We start from the raw sequence: 17,561 nt of genomic DNA, 5'->3' as shown, positions 1-17,561 counted from the left end.
CGTTTGCTTGTGTGTGTATGTGTGTGTCTTAGGTGCAAGAGAACAAACCTAACACTGGAGACAGAGGGTTCACATTACAGACGTTCATATTAGAGGTGTCAAAACATCTATTTTATCTGGATACTGTCTTATCAGGAGTGAGTCTGGGGAAAAGAAATGGATTATCAAGGGGTAAAGTATAATAAGCCATGAAAAACCCCAGGTAAATGTACAAAGCAAAAGCCCGAGCCCACTTACAATGAAACGTCCATCACTCTTGGGAAAAAGGTAAGCAGATTTCTTTTTGGTTTATCAATTCCATTTGTACAGATCAGGATACCGAGTCCTCTCAAAGTTAAACATCATTCAAGCTATTGATTCCCCTAAATAAAGATGGTTATTATTACTACCTAGTACTTAAAAGCCCTAATACTTTACTTACAGTAACTTATTTTTTTTTCACAGCGAATGTCTTTGTATTTTTACTATTTGTAGAAAACTGGCATTTAGATTTCAAAATGTATGATGTTACAAAATTACCAGCAGCAGTCTTAAGCATTTCAACAATGCTTATGAACTCCACTTTGCTTACACAAACAAGGCTATTATTCCAAGTTCAAAAAGCAGGACTTGTCCCAGGAGGATGTTACACGTCCTGTAGATACTCAGGCAATCTTGCTCAGGACCCATTCGTGACCGTGTCTTCTTCCATCTCCTCTTCACCATCATCAGTGGGGCCTGATCTGCATTCCCTGCCAGGTATCTGACCAGACTGCAGCAAGCCCTTCAGCCGCTCTACTTCAGCCAGAGTTGACGCATTTGCTATAGCATTCTTGATGGCTTCTACATCCCCTGGAGACGGCCCACCTTTCTTTTTGTGAGTTGGCAAATTGGCACCTGGGTTGAAAGTTTTGCTTCTCCTGGCAATATCCTTTGCAAGTTGTGCACCCCGTTTGCCCTTGAACATTTTCTCTGCTTCCTGACGCTCTTTCAGTTTCACCTTCTGGAAATCCAGTACTCTGACTTGCGGAACTTTACAAATTACATACAGTCTGTAATGCTTCTTATCTGTTACAGGATTTCTTAGGATACTTAGGTAAGTCAGTGATTTGAGAGATGCCAAGGGGTCCAGATCACCCAGTTCCACGAGACTGTTGTTGGTGAGAATGAGCTCTGTCAGGCAGGGTAGAGTCTGATCAAGTCCCTCACCTATATGGCAGATTCTATTGTTGTTCACTAATAATGTTTTCAGTCTTCTCAACAAAGGAAAACCATCCAGTTTCCTGATTTCATTGTAGAAAAATCAATAGCATCAAACTGGTCTAAGGTGGCACCTAGGTTTTCAATGACAGGAATCTTATACCCCCAGAGGTCCAGCTCGCGGTCCCGCACAGCGTTGGTATACTGCGCCACCTGCTCCATCAGCTCCGCCATCAGTTTCACCATCCTGCCGTCTCCCGCTGCTGGTGCGCGGCCCAACGGCTGCTTCCAGCCGCCTCCAGCCCGCCAGATTTCCCAGCGTCCTACAGTGACTTAAATAATCCTTGAAACTACCCCGTATAGTAGGTTCTACAGCTAGTAAGTGATAAAGCTAGGATTTGCACCTGGTTGTTCCAGTTCTCAAGTCCATGCCCTTCATCAGTAGGCTATCTGTGGCCTCTCAGAAAGCACAGGAGATGGTAATTTTGGGATTTGAATGCAAAGATATAGGATTCCAACTTTCTGCTATCCTACTTTGCCCTGAAAAGATAATGCCTATGCAGTCCAAAGCCAGGAATGGGCACTCTTCCCTCTTCTCTGTGTTCTATGATATCTATACATCTCTTCAACATACACTGACATTATTGGTCTTACACCATTAGCTTGTTTCTACTAGGACTGAATGTTACCACAGAACTGTAAGTTTATGTCAACTGTATACACTACAACCTCCTGATTTCAACCAACATCATTCTTCAGAGAACCTCACATTCAGGCAAGGTCTTCACCTGACCACCAGTGCTGTGTATCTATGCCAGCCTGTCAACAGAGTCATAGACTAAAATGCCACATGTCTAAGCCCAAATATGCTCTTCTTTCTAAGCCCCCATTTCTGTAAAATGGGATAATACAGTATCATAATCTGGTTCTCAACCTTATACTCCTTCATCCTTTCATTTATTTCTTTGTTCTTCTCTCTCCTTTATTTCCATGTCAAATATCAATCCCTGCTTCTTCTATATGTTCTAGACAATTCCATTCCAGTTGCCTCCACACCAACCCAAACCTCCATCTCATCCATGGAATGTTTCAAGAACTGCCCAATCCCCTACCTAATCTAAAATAGTTTCATTTATTCACATATTCACCTAATATTCACATTTCTATTATGTGCAAGACTCTATGCAAGGTAAGCACCAAAGAACATAGTCTCCTTGACCTCAATAATCTTCCCAAAATAACACCTATAAATTGTAAGTGCCACCAAAGCTCCTCATTACCTATAGAAATGAATACCTAACTTAACCTTCATTCAAGGCCTTCTGAAACTCAACCCCAACCTAACTCACCAACCCTATTTCCCAGTATTTCCCTTCATGTGCTCTTTGCTTCATAAAACTTATGACCATCAAACCAAGAGCTAGCACTGGCTCCTGGTTCTTGGAATGTCCCCACCACGACCACCTGATGACCAACACACTGAAAATAAGTGTTGCCTTTTATATTATTTTATAATGTGAAAAAACATGCCCTGCACAATTAGATATTCATCAATTCCTTCATCATTATTTATGGATCAGTTCTATGGACTCTATCATTATCCAAGACAAATGTTCACTCAACAATTTTATACTTGCAGAGTTCTTTAGAAAAGGTGGGTCTTGGGGCACCTGGGTCACTCAGTCAGTTAAGCATCCAACTTCAGCCCAGGTCATGGTCTCATGTTTCATGAGTTCAAACTCCCCACTGGGCTCTCTGCTTTCAGCACAGAGCCTGATTTGGATCCTCTGGATCCTCTGTCCGTCCCCCTCACCTCCTGCCCCTCCCCTGCTGGATATCTCTCTCTCTAAACAAACAAACAAACAAACAAACAAACAAACAAACAAACTTTAAAAAAAGAAAGAAAAGATGAATCTTTACAATCCACTCTGCCAGGCATTTCCCCAGAATTTTGTCATTTGCATCTGTAGATGGGAATATGAACAGCACGTATTAATGATTTCTAAGAGATATCAATAGACTGTAGATCTGGAAGCTGCTGAGACTGCCTCCTGCTTGGTATTTTAATTAATCAGTTTAACTAAATAAAATCTGGTACAGACATTCTACAAACAGAACTCAAGACTAGTATCCCCGTCACATCTGGGCATCAGAGACACAGCCAGCAGAGGAACACCATCTGCAGTAACTGCAGTTTTCTCTAGCTTTATGTTTGCCAGTCACCAAGGAATCAATAGGGAAAGAACTGCCATTAGATCCTCAAGGTCTAAGGCATGTGGTCCATGGTCTCCCCCAAAATTATTTAAAATGACCTTCCCATAAAACATAAGACTTTCAATTTCCCCTTCCCAAAAGGTAACCTTTATGGATACAGGTTATTTTTCTCAAATGTGATAGCTTCTAGAAGTCAAATAAAATAGTTCTGCATGTGGCCTTAGAAACCACCATTAGCCTCTGTATACAAAGGTAGTAATAATGTAAATCACATGAAAAGAAATACACTACCAAGACCTAGTAATTACATGATCAAGAAAGTTGCCTGCAAATTTGTAAGGCATTCCCAAATATAGATTCAGTCCAGAATTAACAATAACCACATCGTGGCTATTTATAATGAAGGGTTATAAGATTTATAATGAAGAGTTTATCAAAATGGCAGCCCAAATGTCAAACAGTCATCAGATTTGGAAGAAAAAAGATAGGTAGTATCTCACTGTGTTTTCAAACTTTTAAAACCTTGATATGACCAATCCAGAAAGATGGAACTTAGCTTGGACTCACTTGAATATTAAATTGAGGTGCTATTCTACTGCAGCAAACACTAATGCTTTACTTCCCCACCTTGCGTTGTACTGATTTTGCTAGGAAAAATAAAAAGCTCAATGTTTGTGAATAAATCCCATAGACTTAAAAAACATTGGAAAGTATGTCACAGAAATCCTTGCCATTTATGAATTCACACTCCACTGTGAGACCATGGTTTTCTTAAATAGAATAGGAAATAGATGAGAAGATGTTGAAAATATTAATGAATAGAGTGCTGTGCATTCTGTTGGATTTCTCAAACTCTATTTTGAAGTAAAGACAATAATGCTTTCAATTTTATTCTGGGCTTAAATATCCTGCATCTCTAGGTCTCCCAACGGTGCTTTGTGTGACTGTAAAAACAAGCAGAGGACTACACTTTCAGGTCAGTAATGTTGCCTGGGAAACTATCTACCTACCATTCCAATATGTCTGCCTCTGATAGAGCAGGCAATTCTGCATGCATGCCGTTTCCCCCCACAACAAAATAGAGCGGGAAAAGTGCCCTCAAAGTTTTTACAGTTACAAAGTCCTGTAGAAAAGATGGGATTTTTACAATCCATACAGATTCCCCATTAGGTATTTTCCCTGAAGCCTATAGGGTAGCTTATCTGTAGAGCAGACGCCAAGGAGAAAGAAACATGAACATCAAGGGCTGGTGACTTCTCAAAGACCCCAAGATACTGTCATCCAGAAGCTGCTGAGCCTGTACCTTTACTGGGGTTTTAACCCAGCTATTCAACCAAATGGAATTAAAAAGAAATCCTTCTGAAGTGACAAAAAAATGACAGGAAATTCTCTTGTCCTTTCTCCCCACTTAGTAACAGAAGAATTTTAATATGGAATAATCTTTTCCTTTGTGCTCTTTTCCCAGAGGGTTTCAAACACATCAGAGACACCACCGGGTAATTCTGACTTTTCAAACTTGCAGTCTCACTTCTCTCACTCAGGTTGACTTTTTTCATTCGCCCTTTCTGGATGATAGAAGCCTGTTTCAGTCATTTTTCACCACATAGGTCTGCTCTTCCTACTTGACTTGGGAGAGCTAATGGAGCAGTTAAAAATAAAAATAGAATTCTCAGAGCACCAGAATCTGAGTCCCAGCTCTATCACTTCCTAGCTGTGGATCAAAGACATTTGTCTGTATCTCCCCATCTATAAAAGGAGGCTATCTACTCTGGTCTCACAAATTTGTTCAGAGGCTTACATAAGACTATGTGAATATATGGTATCACTTAAATGCAAACCTTTAACTATACCTGTTTATTTCTATTTTAATGTGTGGAGATAAGTATTGGGTATTAAAGAAAAAATGAGAGGCTCGGTGTCAAATGAATGGGGCAAGGAACAAACTTTTTTTTTTAATTTAAAAAAATTTTTTAACATGTATTCATTTTTTTACAGATGGAGCATGAATGGAGGAGGGGCAGGGACATAGAGACACAAAATCTGAAGCAGGCTCCAGGTCTAAGCTGTCAGCACAGAGCCCGATGCGGGGCTCGAACTCCCAAACTGTGAGATCATGACCTGAGCCGAAGTTGGAGCCTCAACCAACTCAGCCACCTAGGCGCCACATTTAATTTTTAAATTTTTTTAATGTTTATTTTTAAGAGAGAGAGACAGAGAGAGAGAGCACAAGCAGAGGAGGGGCAGAGAGAGAGGGAGACACAGAATCTGAAGTGCACTCCAGGCTCTGAGCTATCAGCACAGAACCCAACACAGGATTTGAACCCTCAAACCATGAGCTCATGACCTGAGATGAAGTCAAACGCTCAACCGACTGAGCTACCCAGGTGCCCCAGGAACAAACCTTTTATTAAACAATTTTAATATCATTTTATTTAATGCTCTTCACAACTCTGTAAGATTTATTTCTTTTATTTTACAGATGAAGAAAATGAGGGCTAAGTATCTTTCCTCAAGTAATATAACTAATGCGTAGAAAAATAAGGAGTTGAACCCAGGTCTATCTCAAGGCCCAAGGCCATGTATTCCTTTTCGAGAGAAAGAAGGACCAGTTGGACTTAAAACAATTCCAACAACATTATAGCATCAGCCAGACTGGCAGGTTAGTAGATGGATCCATGAGAAATGCTTTAGTGATAAATGAAAGAAAGCCAAATCCCAAATGGTTGAGTACAAAGGGAGATTATTTTTTATATAGGTGTTCTGTTTCAAAGGGGCTCATGCACCCCAATGTCTATAGCAGCACTATAGATAATAGTCAAATTATGGAAAGAGCCCAAATGTCCATTGACAGATGAATGGATAAAGAAGATGTGCTGTGTATACACACACATGCACGCACATACACAATCGACTATTAATCGTCATTCAAAAAGGATGAAATCTTGCCATTTGCAACTACGTGGATGGAACTAGAGGGTATTATGCTAAACGAAATTAGTCAAAGACAACTATCTTAATGATTTCACTCACATGTCAAATTAAGATACAAAACAGATGAACCTAAGAGAAAGGAAGCAAAAATAATATAACAAGGAAGGGGGTTGTAGGTGGAAGGATGAGCTAAATGAGTAAGGGGCATTAAGGAAGACACTTGATGATTTGAGCACTGGGTGTTATACATAGGGGATGAATCACTAGAATCTACTCCTGAAATCATTATTGCATTATATGCTAACTTGGATGTAAATTAAAAATAAATACATAAATAAAAACATAAATAAATAATAAAAATTTAAAAATTTTAGTATCACAGCCTTAGATTGCTAGAAGTAGTAATCAAAACCAAAAGAAAAAGAAGATTCAGCCAAATTTCCTTACCCCATTCTAACCCCCCCCCAAATGCAAAATGAAACTGATGTATGAGATCCCATACATCTTTAATTTCTGAAGAAAAAGACTTTCCTGAGGATGAATGGTCATCTATAGACTTATACTAACCTCCTGTCTTTTTCAATTTCTGGAATTTTATCTTGTTTCATTTTTTACACATACTACCTCCTCAGCCTCCTCTTTATGTAAAAGTGTACCACCCCTAGTCTAAGAACTTTGGAGTTTGGACTAGAAACAAGAGACAAGTGACAGGAAACACAATATTTGTAGTGGCTGCTTCTTCACCCTGCTCAGAATTCCCCCTTGGAACCAATGCTATTCCCTATGGTAATCCAGGGACTACTAGGAGGCTAGCATCCAAGATGAGGGATCTAATCCTCACCCCATGAGGCATAAGGGCTAATTCACCTGACCACACCATCAAAGGGCCAGTGCCCATATTTCCCTACTACTAGCCTAGAGAACATGCCCTACCACAAATGGTTCCTTTAGCAACACTTTCCTCATTTAAGCAGGCCTGGACTACCTTGGGTATAAGATTGATCCTTAGGAATTTATGTCTGCCCAATATTAGTATTGTGACCACTGTGTGTTAGCCTAAGTTGGGGGGTGGGAAGAAAAGAGGGGGGAGGAGGGAAAGAAGTCTACCCAAGGTAAAATTCTATGATATGTAATCCACAGCACTCCCTCAAGGGCAATATTCTCGATAATCTAGTATGCCACAAACCTCTTTGAGAATGTTCTGAAAACTAGGGACTTCAGAGAAAAGGCTGCATACACAAAACAGTGGTGTATAATGTCAAGGTTATTATGGACCCTAGTTAGCAAACCCAGAGATTCTGGATCCCAGGTTACCAAATTCTGTTCTAGCCTACTAGTGAGCACACCCTAGGGCTTAAGAGTAGTGACAGAGGGGAACTAGTCCCTGCCTATGCTTAAACATAGAGGAAGAAAATGTATGTCTTACCTGGGAATGATTTGCTCCCCAGGTTACCAGTGATGTCTGGTTATAGTGTTATCATCAAGATTAGGGTAATGCTATTGGCATGTAGTGGGAGAAGCCAGGGATGGAGTTAAACATCCTACATTACAGAGAAAGAGCCCACTGTGGCAAAGAATTATCGAGCTCAAAATGTCAACAGTACTAAAGGTTGAGAAACTAAAGGTTGAGAAAGGAAGAGACAGAAACACAGATGAATGGCAATGTGTTTTAAAAAGCCATGCTATAAATTTAATCTGGGGTATGATAAGACCATTGCAGAGGATACTTAGTCCGGGCCTGGAAAAGGAACTTGGAAATCCTTCTCTTGTTACTGTTGTGGTTGAAGGAGGCTGTCCTGCTTGGGGTGTGCCACTGATTTGCATACATCAAACTCTCTGTCCATGCATCCTGCCAAATATCCACTTAATCTAACTTCAGCCAAATTTCCAAATAAATGATGGTCACTACAGATAAAAAAAAAAATCTAGTTTTGCAATTCACAAGGAGGGCCATTCGTTGGCACAAGCTATTGTTTTAAAACACAAGTAAATTTAGCAATCCTCTATTTTCCCGTTTCTGGAAGACCTTGTTTAAGTCATTGTACTCCTTATGTCTCAGTTTCTTTGTTCCCATAGCCTGGACTATGTCCCTACTGCGCTAGGAGTGGCAGCCTAAAAAAGTGGTTAGGATTATGGACTCTGGGGCCAAAATGCTAAGTCAAATCCCAGCTCTGCCACTCATGAGGTGTGTGGCCTATAACACATTATTCAGGCTCTCTGTACCTCATTCCCTTCATCTATGGAATAGGGATAATAATGGCAACTACCTCATGGAAATGTGAGGATTTAAAAAATTCTACATGTAAAGCACTTAGATTATTAGAATATCATTATTATTGTCATCATTAACATCTCAAAGTTATATGGAGAATAATATTAGATTTAGTTGTCCCTAAACAAAATAGAAGGAGATTTTATTAGCTATTTGCCATCCAAATGGTAAGGTATCCACTTTTAAATACATGTGTTTTTAACCTAAATTTGAATCAACACGTTTGCTAATTATCGTCTTTTATGTTTGTCAAAAGTTGGCTCATATGTCAATATTATTTTAGAAGTACAGCTCCTTCTGTTCTAAATTGGGGGAGAGGGAAATTTATATTTGCCATTAAAATGCCAAAGTGGCAACACAACATTATGGTATCTGTTCACAAAGGTTTGAAGGAATAAAAGTCATTCCCAATGTTGTCTTTAGTAATTCAGTATTTTATTCTTCAAATTATTTCAATGGTTCCTTGCTGCCCAGAGCAGAGAATCCACATGCTTTGGTCAAGCATTCTGCCATCTGGCCCAAACATATAGCTCACCAGCCCCCTGTCTTAAACATTTCCCAGCAAACTCTAATGTTTACTCTCTCTTCCAACACTGTTGATCCCAAAAGTCCAATGCACTCATATGCCTACCTTCTTAAATGTGATCCACCTTCCTGTCAAATAGCCCCTCTGCCATGAAGCCTACTCATAATAGTCAACCTCCTCCTTCCCAAACCAGACAACATCTTTTCTTCTTTTGAATTCCCACAATCTTCGATTTACACCTTGCAGGTGCTTCTAAACCAGTGAACCCACACACCCTGCACAGGGTATTGGATACAGATGTTTCCATCTGAAGTGTGGAAATGATTTTTGTAATACCCACACTCTTACATTATAAATTACTAGGAGGAGGAGGAAATCAATTCTGATTTTGTGATCTGAGGTTTGTGAGTCGAAGCAATTCCCTCTGGTTTAATCAATGACTGAATTACACTGTTCATTTCAGTAACTAAGCACACAAGTCCTATCCTCTGGAAATCAGGAATATTCAAAGTAAAATTTTGCTGGCGGTCTCAGAGTCATGGAGTCAGAATTGGCAGATGTAGAAAATCATCAAGTCTTTTCAATTATTTACATTAATTGTTGTCATCCGCAGACCTGGGATCTTCATGGCCCAAAAAAGTAAAATATTAGCACCTGGACTACATGCCCTCACCATTTCTGTTTTTGGCTGGGCCTTCTCAAGCCTATGTCATTGCCTATTCTGTCTTTCATTCCTCCCATTACTTAGCTTAAATATGAGTTGCTCTGAAAGATCACTGGTAATTCTGATAAAATATAGTCCTGTTACTTTTCTTTTCTTTAAAAGGAGCATGATAATTGCCAACTGCAACGAACGGAGCTGAAAATAACTCCCCAGGCAGTTGTGCATTAGGAATTAGATTAAAATGAGCCCAATTTATTTTTAAATGACCTGGTAATTTGTAGGAAAGATTTAAGCCGCTTAAATTTTCATCAGTGGAAAACTGGGAGGCTCAGGAAAACCAACCATTGGTCACTGGGGTGTGAGAATGGACCCTTTTCCCAGAAGCCAGAGAGGCAGTGTTGATGAATTATTTCAAGATTTACGTTCAAAAAGCAACAGGAGAGAAGAAAAACTTAATTTAACATGAATTTAATCTGCTTTCAAAGTCTAAAATAAAGTGAGTTCAATGTCAGCTCACAATTACAAGTGCCAAGATCTGTACTTAGAACTAATTTTCCAAGTACAACTAATTAGGATTTGAAATCAAAGCCCTAGGAATAGTTTTTGAGGCTCCTCTTCTGCTCACTCTTAAAGCATGAAGGATTCTGTTCTCAGCTCAGAGACTGAGTAGTGGGGTATGTCATATATTTTATTTCAGTACAAATGTAAAAATCTTCTAGCCTTGTCCTTAAAATTCAAGATATATTAGTGATTTTCTTGATATACATGACTGCTAATTTTCCTCCTCTCACTGTTTATTATCAACCACTTCTCCATGGATTAAGTGTGTGTGTGTGTGTATATATATGTGTGTGTATATATATGTGTGTGTATAGAAAGATGGACGCATATATAGATACCTACAGATAGATGTGTGTATATATGTATATATGCATATATATGTATATATATGTATATATGCATATTTCATACATCTAAAATCAAAAGAAATAGTTTGTTGGTCACTGATATGTCACTTAAGTCTCTGAATCATCCAGTTTGGGGAGAGAAATGTTAATAAAATATTTTAAAAAGAAGACAAATTTCCATAATGGCATAAACTACACAGAAACAAAAGACATAAAAAGGTGCAAAAATATAGAACCTCAAACATTTATTTACTGGTGCTGAAAATATAGCAGGCTTGAGTGAGGCACAGAAAACTTTCAAAAGATGAGCACAGCACAGATGTCTTCCATTTGCTTTTGTTTTCTACACCAGAAACACTTTCTCTCCTCAACCCTGCTCTCTCAGAGTAGTTGACATATGGGTAGTGGGTTCATGGACAGCCATACACTCCAGTTTCTGGATGGGCTTGACCAGTTGAGAACCTCAGCAGCAGACCAGAGGCAAGAAGTGAATTCCCCTGGCTCATTCCTCAGGGTTACAGCTCCACTCTTTAGCCCCATGTTCCTTCAGTGTCTCTTGCAGTTTCCTTACACTCTTCGCAAACCTATGTAATTGGTTTCTCTTCAAACACACCTTCATCCAACTATCCTAATCAAAGCGGCCATCTGTTTCCCTCCTACAACCTGACTGATACAGGTGACATTGGTACCTTCACGACCTTCACAATCTACTCAATGAACAGGGGCAGTTTTCATGTAACTCTACAGCCGCCATTAAGCAGACATAAAGACATATATGATGAAGAGGAGGAAGGAGTCACTTTGAGTTAAGATCTAGAAAGGTTTCATAAAGACCATGGCATTTGAGATGGATTTCAAGGACCAGCAGGAAAGACTGGTGGAGACAGGGTGATCACATAACGTGAAGGGAAGATGAGGCCCAAGCCTGAAAGGCATCAAAGCAATGGCAGTTTTCAGAGGTTTTTAGTTGAAAATCAATTATGCCCAAGCAAGAAGAGACAAAACTGAGAAAAATAAAAATAAAAAGTCCTGGAAAGTGAAACTAGATCAAGCTTTAGAAGACTTTGAACTTCTGGTTAAACAGTTCTTACAAACAATATTTTGTGGAATATAAAAACTTACTGAGAACTTTTATGCAAAAAAGATATGCTAGCAAAGTATTACCTTATCGTGAGTGTTTAATAAATATTCATTCCAGCAGAACATAAATTCCATCAGACTGGGGGCCATGTCTGTTTTGTTCGGCTGTACCTCGTCCCTAGTACAGAGCCAAGCACATATTACATACTCAATTGACAGGTAATGAATGAATGAATGAATGAATGCTTGAATAAAGATATTTTATTTAAAGCAGTCTTTCATAGAAGCTAGGGAAATTAAAATGGAAGATAGAACTTAGACTAAGCTGTGATCAATGAGAATTAGAGGAAGGATAAGAATGGGAAAGACAATCCAAGATATCCTGGTTGCAACCACATCTATGGAACACCTCTGTTAAGTATGGCCAGCTTTCTATTACTACATAGGCAGCATTCAGATACAATCAAAGTTCCCAGGTTCAACACTTAAGAGACATGTGGAAAATAAATACAGGTCATACTCTACAACAACTAGTTATAGAAATAAATCTAAATTTCATGAAGGAGAAAATATAGAACACCATAGTTAATTATGCACTAAACTATCAAGATTGTCTTTAAGGGCTATAAACATTCAGGAAAAAAAAAAGATCACATCAAAGAGAGGCGAATGAATATGGGAAGGCTAAAACTGCAGACTAAAAAATTAAAACTATGCAGATGAACCAGTTTCCCAAAGCTTACTCAGGCACTGGTGAGCCTACGTGAATTTATATAGGATGGACAAGTGATAATGAGTTCTATGTGCATTAAGATACAAAGTATTTTTGAAAATGTTTGTTTTTAAAAAGTGGAATATTTGATAAAGATTTAAGTTTATTATAGCAATGAGGTGAAAATGTGACAAAGATACTTAAGTTTGGGAAGCATGGGTAAAAGGCAGAGTGGCAAATACCTTTTGCAAAGAGAACCCCATTTACAATTAGGAAAAAGGGGTTTAACCGTCTGGTTTGGTGATCCTAAGGGTTCATATTCATCAGAAGAGGAAATGAAGTGTACATGGAAGGGTAGAATTCTGAAACACAGATAACCACCTAAAGACCCTCAAAAAACTTATCCAATAAAACTTTCCTATGGCTCAAGAATTATTGTTGCTTTTGCCACAATCAGGTTACTATGTATATTTTTAAAGTAGAGCTAATAGTTGAACCTGGATGGAACTAGCAGGTTTTAGGTTAAGCGAAATAACTCAGATAAAGACAGATATCATAAGATACCACTCATATGTGGAATTTGAGAAACTCAACAGATGAACATAGGGAAAGAGAAGGAAAAATAGTATAAAAACAGAGAGGGAGGCAAATGCTAAGAGACTGTTAAATAGAGAACAACCTGAGGGTTGCTGCAGGAAAGTGAGTGGGGGGATGGGTTAAATGAGTGATGGGCATTAAGGAGGGAACTTGTTGGGATGAGCACTGCAAGAGACGAATCACTGGGTTCTACTCCTGAAGCCAAGACTACACTGTATGTTCACTAACTTGAATCTAAACGAAAAATAGTAAAAAAAAAATAAAGTACTACAGCTAATAAACAATTCAGTATCAGGTCACCTAAGTGTTACACTCTTTGAATCAGTAATTTCTCTCAAAATTATTTACTATAAGGAAAAAAATCATTGGAACAAAAATAATAATTATGGGGTTCCTGGATGGCACAGGTGGCTGAAGATCGACTTTTGATTTCTGCTCAAGTCATGATCTCACAGTCATGAGATTAAGCCCCACATTGGGCTCTGGACTGGGCATGGAGCCTGCTTATGATTCTCTCTCCCTCTGCCCCTACCCAATTCGCGCATGCACTCACATGCTGTCTCTGTGAAGAAAAGAATCAGAATTAAGATAACAACAATGCTTTTGATAGCAAGCATAATTTTGTGTTTTGCCTTGGTTTCAATTAACCATGACCAACAAATATGACCTCAAATACTTTTGAAAACAAAATGCTTTGTAAAGTTTGTACCTTTGTAGATTAAAAAAATTTTTAATAGGAATTTATAAAAACACACCAGTGGTTAATATAAAAAACAGACACTGTTTTATTAAAAGAACAAAATTAATGGTGATTTTTCCACTTTGTTTCAAATTTGATTAAAAGCAGTAAAAATAATAACTCCACTGTAGACAGTGGAGAATGCAGCCTCTGTGCCAGGTGATGCACTATGTGTTTTACATAAATTATTTAATTTAATCACAAGGGCCATCCTGTAAGGCTGGTGTTACAATTGTTATTGACGGCAGAGAATTTAGGGGTTTGACAAATCAAGCAAATTGCTCAGAATGTAGCAACTTCAAAGCCACACAACTACAAATGATTAGATTCCAAGTCTGCATGATTCCATATTGGTCACTGATTTTCAAAACTGTGTTTTAACACTGTGTGTGTGTCTGGATATATGTGTTTAAAAATGAATGGAAGGGGCGCCTGGGTGGCTCAGTCAGTTAAGCCTCCGACTTCAGCTCACAGTCCGTGGGTTTGAGCCCAGCGTTGGGCTCTGTGCTGACAGCTCAGAGCCTGGAGCCTGTTTCAGATTCTGTGTTTCCCTCTCTCTCTCTCTCTGACCCTCCCCCGTTCATGCTCTGTCTCTCTCTGTAGCAAAAATAAATAAATGTATAAAGGAATAAATGAATGAATGAATGAATGAATGAATGAATGAATGAATAAATAAATAAATAAAATAAAAATGAATGGAAATTTCAGAGTCCAAATTAAAATAGAATAATAGATCCATTTTCTACTGACAGCCAACTAGAACCTGGGAAGAAGGAACAAAGCACAACTATCCCAGCATTCTCTAGGGGCGGGAAATGTCAAGCATCCAAAACAGCTTAGTTAAAAACATTTATTTAAGCCAAAACACTCAATGTTTATCTTTTTTCACTTCTATTCCCTCCACAATTCTCTACAAAAGAAATCTCCTTTCACGAACTAATCTCCACCAAAACAATTAAGCTGATAGCAGAAGAAGAACTCTTAGTGTAATTTATATCTGCTGAGATAGTAATGTATCCTTTCCTTATCGTGATTTTCTCCCAGGCAAAATGAAGCAAGTACAACACATTTTGAAGTCATTCCACAGATCAAATCACTCAGAGATATGATATAATTAGTTTTATGACAGTAAACATTTAATTAAATTAAGGAGGAACAATTATGTTAAAAAGGATGAAAACATCAAAAATTAACATACCATTGACATTAATATGCCAAAATGAGAATGTGATTATGGATACAAATATTTAAATTGATAGAATTCTCACGAAGAATAAAATGTGCCATTGTGAGCATTTTATTCTGGATGTAGAAACATAGTATCTTTTTAAGTTACAAGACTGGGAAAAGTATATATTCCCCATAGTTTCTGTGAACCATTTTACAAGACAAATTTAAGAAGAGAACATCTACAACCTGAACCAAGGATGATTTTCTTGGTACACTTTTTACCCATAAAACCTATCTTTCTGAATTTTTGACATTACATGCTCTTGAGTAATAGAATCAATGTTCTTAGATCCAGTTTTAGCACAATAAAATCTGTTTCTCACACTGGATGAATTAATGTCTACAGAGGACAATTTTACCAACTATAACCAAAACAAGTTTATGTTACCAACTATTGAGAAGTACTAATAACACAGACACTGAACATTAATCATAAAGTGATGTAATACTGAAGCAAAAGTGGAATGAATCAGAGAGACAGAAAAACTTTACCAATGTCTTTTGTTTTTAAGCCCAAGTTTTGACATAATCTCTTCCAAGGGAAGCAACTTGACAGGTCTAAGACTGATATAAAGGCCTTTATTGTGTTTTTTCTATTTATCTCAACTAATTGCCTTAGACTCTAAGATTTTTTTCTTGCTTGTTATTATTGAGTGGTCAATTGACATGAACCCAGCTAAATAGCCCCTATCTCCATAAAACAAACATAAAGAATTTTAGGATAAATACTAAATCAAACGAAAAAATTAGAGAGGCTATTGCAGAGCAAGGCCTACAATAATATCAAATAATAATTCTATTAATAAAATAACAATAGGGGAATAGTGAAAATATTTTCTAAAGAATTTCCTTAAGAAGAAGCCAAAAGGGCGGAAAAGCATGGAAGTTTTTTTTGTGTCTCGCATCTATGAAATACAACCAGATCAACACTAAACAATCCTGCACATCTGGAAAACTGATCTGAGTATTAACACAACAATCTGCACAACCTGAACCATAGAACTTAGCAGGTACGTGGCACGGAGAGGTAAACTAGGGGAGAGAGAAGTCGTAGTGGGCAGGGAGCTGTTTTTGTTTGTGGAGAGAGGACTGAGATGGGGGAGAGAATACGGGAAAAGCACCCCCCAAAAAGCAGCTAGAGAGAAAGTGGAAAAGTGGAAACAGCTGTAGGGACTGAAGTAAAAAGGAAGAAAGGAGAAAGGAGAGGGTTTAAATTCCATTAAGACTCTACAAATAGGGGTTGCACAGAGTCTGAAATGCAGCAGCTCGATACCTGGTGGTGCTCTGGTGGGAAGAGCAAATCCCCAGGAGGAGAGTGATGTCTGGAGGCCTCATGGTCTTCAGGCCACATGGGGAGAGGCAGTTCCCCTGCTGGGAGGACATGTGGTGGAGGCTGTGTGGCTCCCCCAAAGGCAAAGGCCCCAGTGGACCCAGGAGAACAACCACATTTGCTGGTGCTGGAACAATGCCTTCAATGAAAATGAAATGATGGAAGTGAAATAGAATTTGAAAAAAAATTGCACAAAAGTAAAAAATATAGTAGAAAAAATTAAAGAAAAATATTTTTAATAAAATTTGAAAATAAAAAGTTTTTCTTTCTGTATTCAAGAAAAAGAAAAGAAATGAAAAAGAGAATAAAGAAAAAAAAGGAAAAAACAAAATTTAATAGATGTACCAGTGAATGGACTGAAATATGATTAAAATTACTTCATTTTCCCCTAGAAGTCAAACTATGAAGTGCTTTATAGTACATAAACTAAGAAGGCGGAAAGACGTGTGTTCCTGAAGAGGGAGGTTGGCCCAGTTGGGTGGGGCTTAGTGTAATGGCTATATTCTCCACTATACGGTGCTGCTTAGCTTACTGGGGTGGATTGTTGTGGTGCTTGTAGGTGTGTATGCACATGTGCGGGAGCAGTGAAAATGGCATCACCCAACTACCCAGTCTCTAGTATCAGAACTCTGTTCTCCCTGATCAGCAACTGAGCACTTGTCCTTTGTCTTCGGCTTCCATACACTTCCCACTTTTACACTGTCCTTGACCAAGCCCCAGGCTGCACCTCCCTCCTGAGTTTTATCTCAGATGCGGGTGTTTTTCCTGACCCCTTACTTCTGAGGGACTGCGGCTTTGACCTGTTCTGGCCCTCTGCAGGATGGTCTCACCATGCAAAGGCCAGGTGCCAGCTGCACCCAGGAACGTTTCATTTTCTGGAAGAAAGGGACAAATTCCTAGAAACATATAAACTACCAAACTCAAACAGGAAGAAGTAGAAAATTTGAACAAACCCGTAACCAGTAAAGGAATTGAATTAGTACACTAGCAACAGAAATGATGAAATGCTTAGAAATGAATTCAACAAAAAATATATCAAACTGATACAACAAAAACTTTTTAATGCAGGCACTCCCATTCATTGCTGGTGGAACCACAAATCGATACCACATGAAGGGGGTGAGCTGACAATACCAATCTAAATTCCAAATCCATATACCCTTTGAACTACCAGTTCCA

At 38.5% G+C, this 17,561-nt stretch overlaps 1 protein-coding gene across 1 annotated transcript; it reads right to left on the bottom strand.

Annotated features, from left to right (window-relative positions):
* Positions 1 to 448: 448 nt before the first annotated feature.
* Positions 449 to 1,483, bottom strand: LOC101080695 (U2 small nuclear ribonucleoprotein A'-like). Its single transcript, XM_045051893.1, is given in 2 exon segments — positions 449 to 1,275; positions 1,278 to 1,483. Coding segments are annotated over 2 exon segments (765 nt in total). The 5' UTR covers positions 1,426 to 1,483; the 3' UTR covers positions 449 to 658.
* Between the last annotated feature and the right edge of the window lie 16,078 nt (positions 1,484 to 17,561).

Source organism: Felis catus, chromosome A2 (genome assembly GCF_018350175.1).
Source record: "Felis catus isolate Fca126 chromosome A2, F.catus_Fca126_mat1.0, whole genome shotgun sequence".
In the NCBI taxonomy this organism is placed as follows: domain Eukaryota; kingdom Metazoa; phylum Chordata; class Mammalia; order Carnivora; family Felidae; genus Felis; species Felis catus.
The sequence above is the reverse complement of the archived record's forward strand: the minus strand, read 5'-3'. Positions and strand labels throughout refer to the sequence as shown.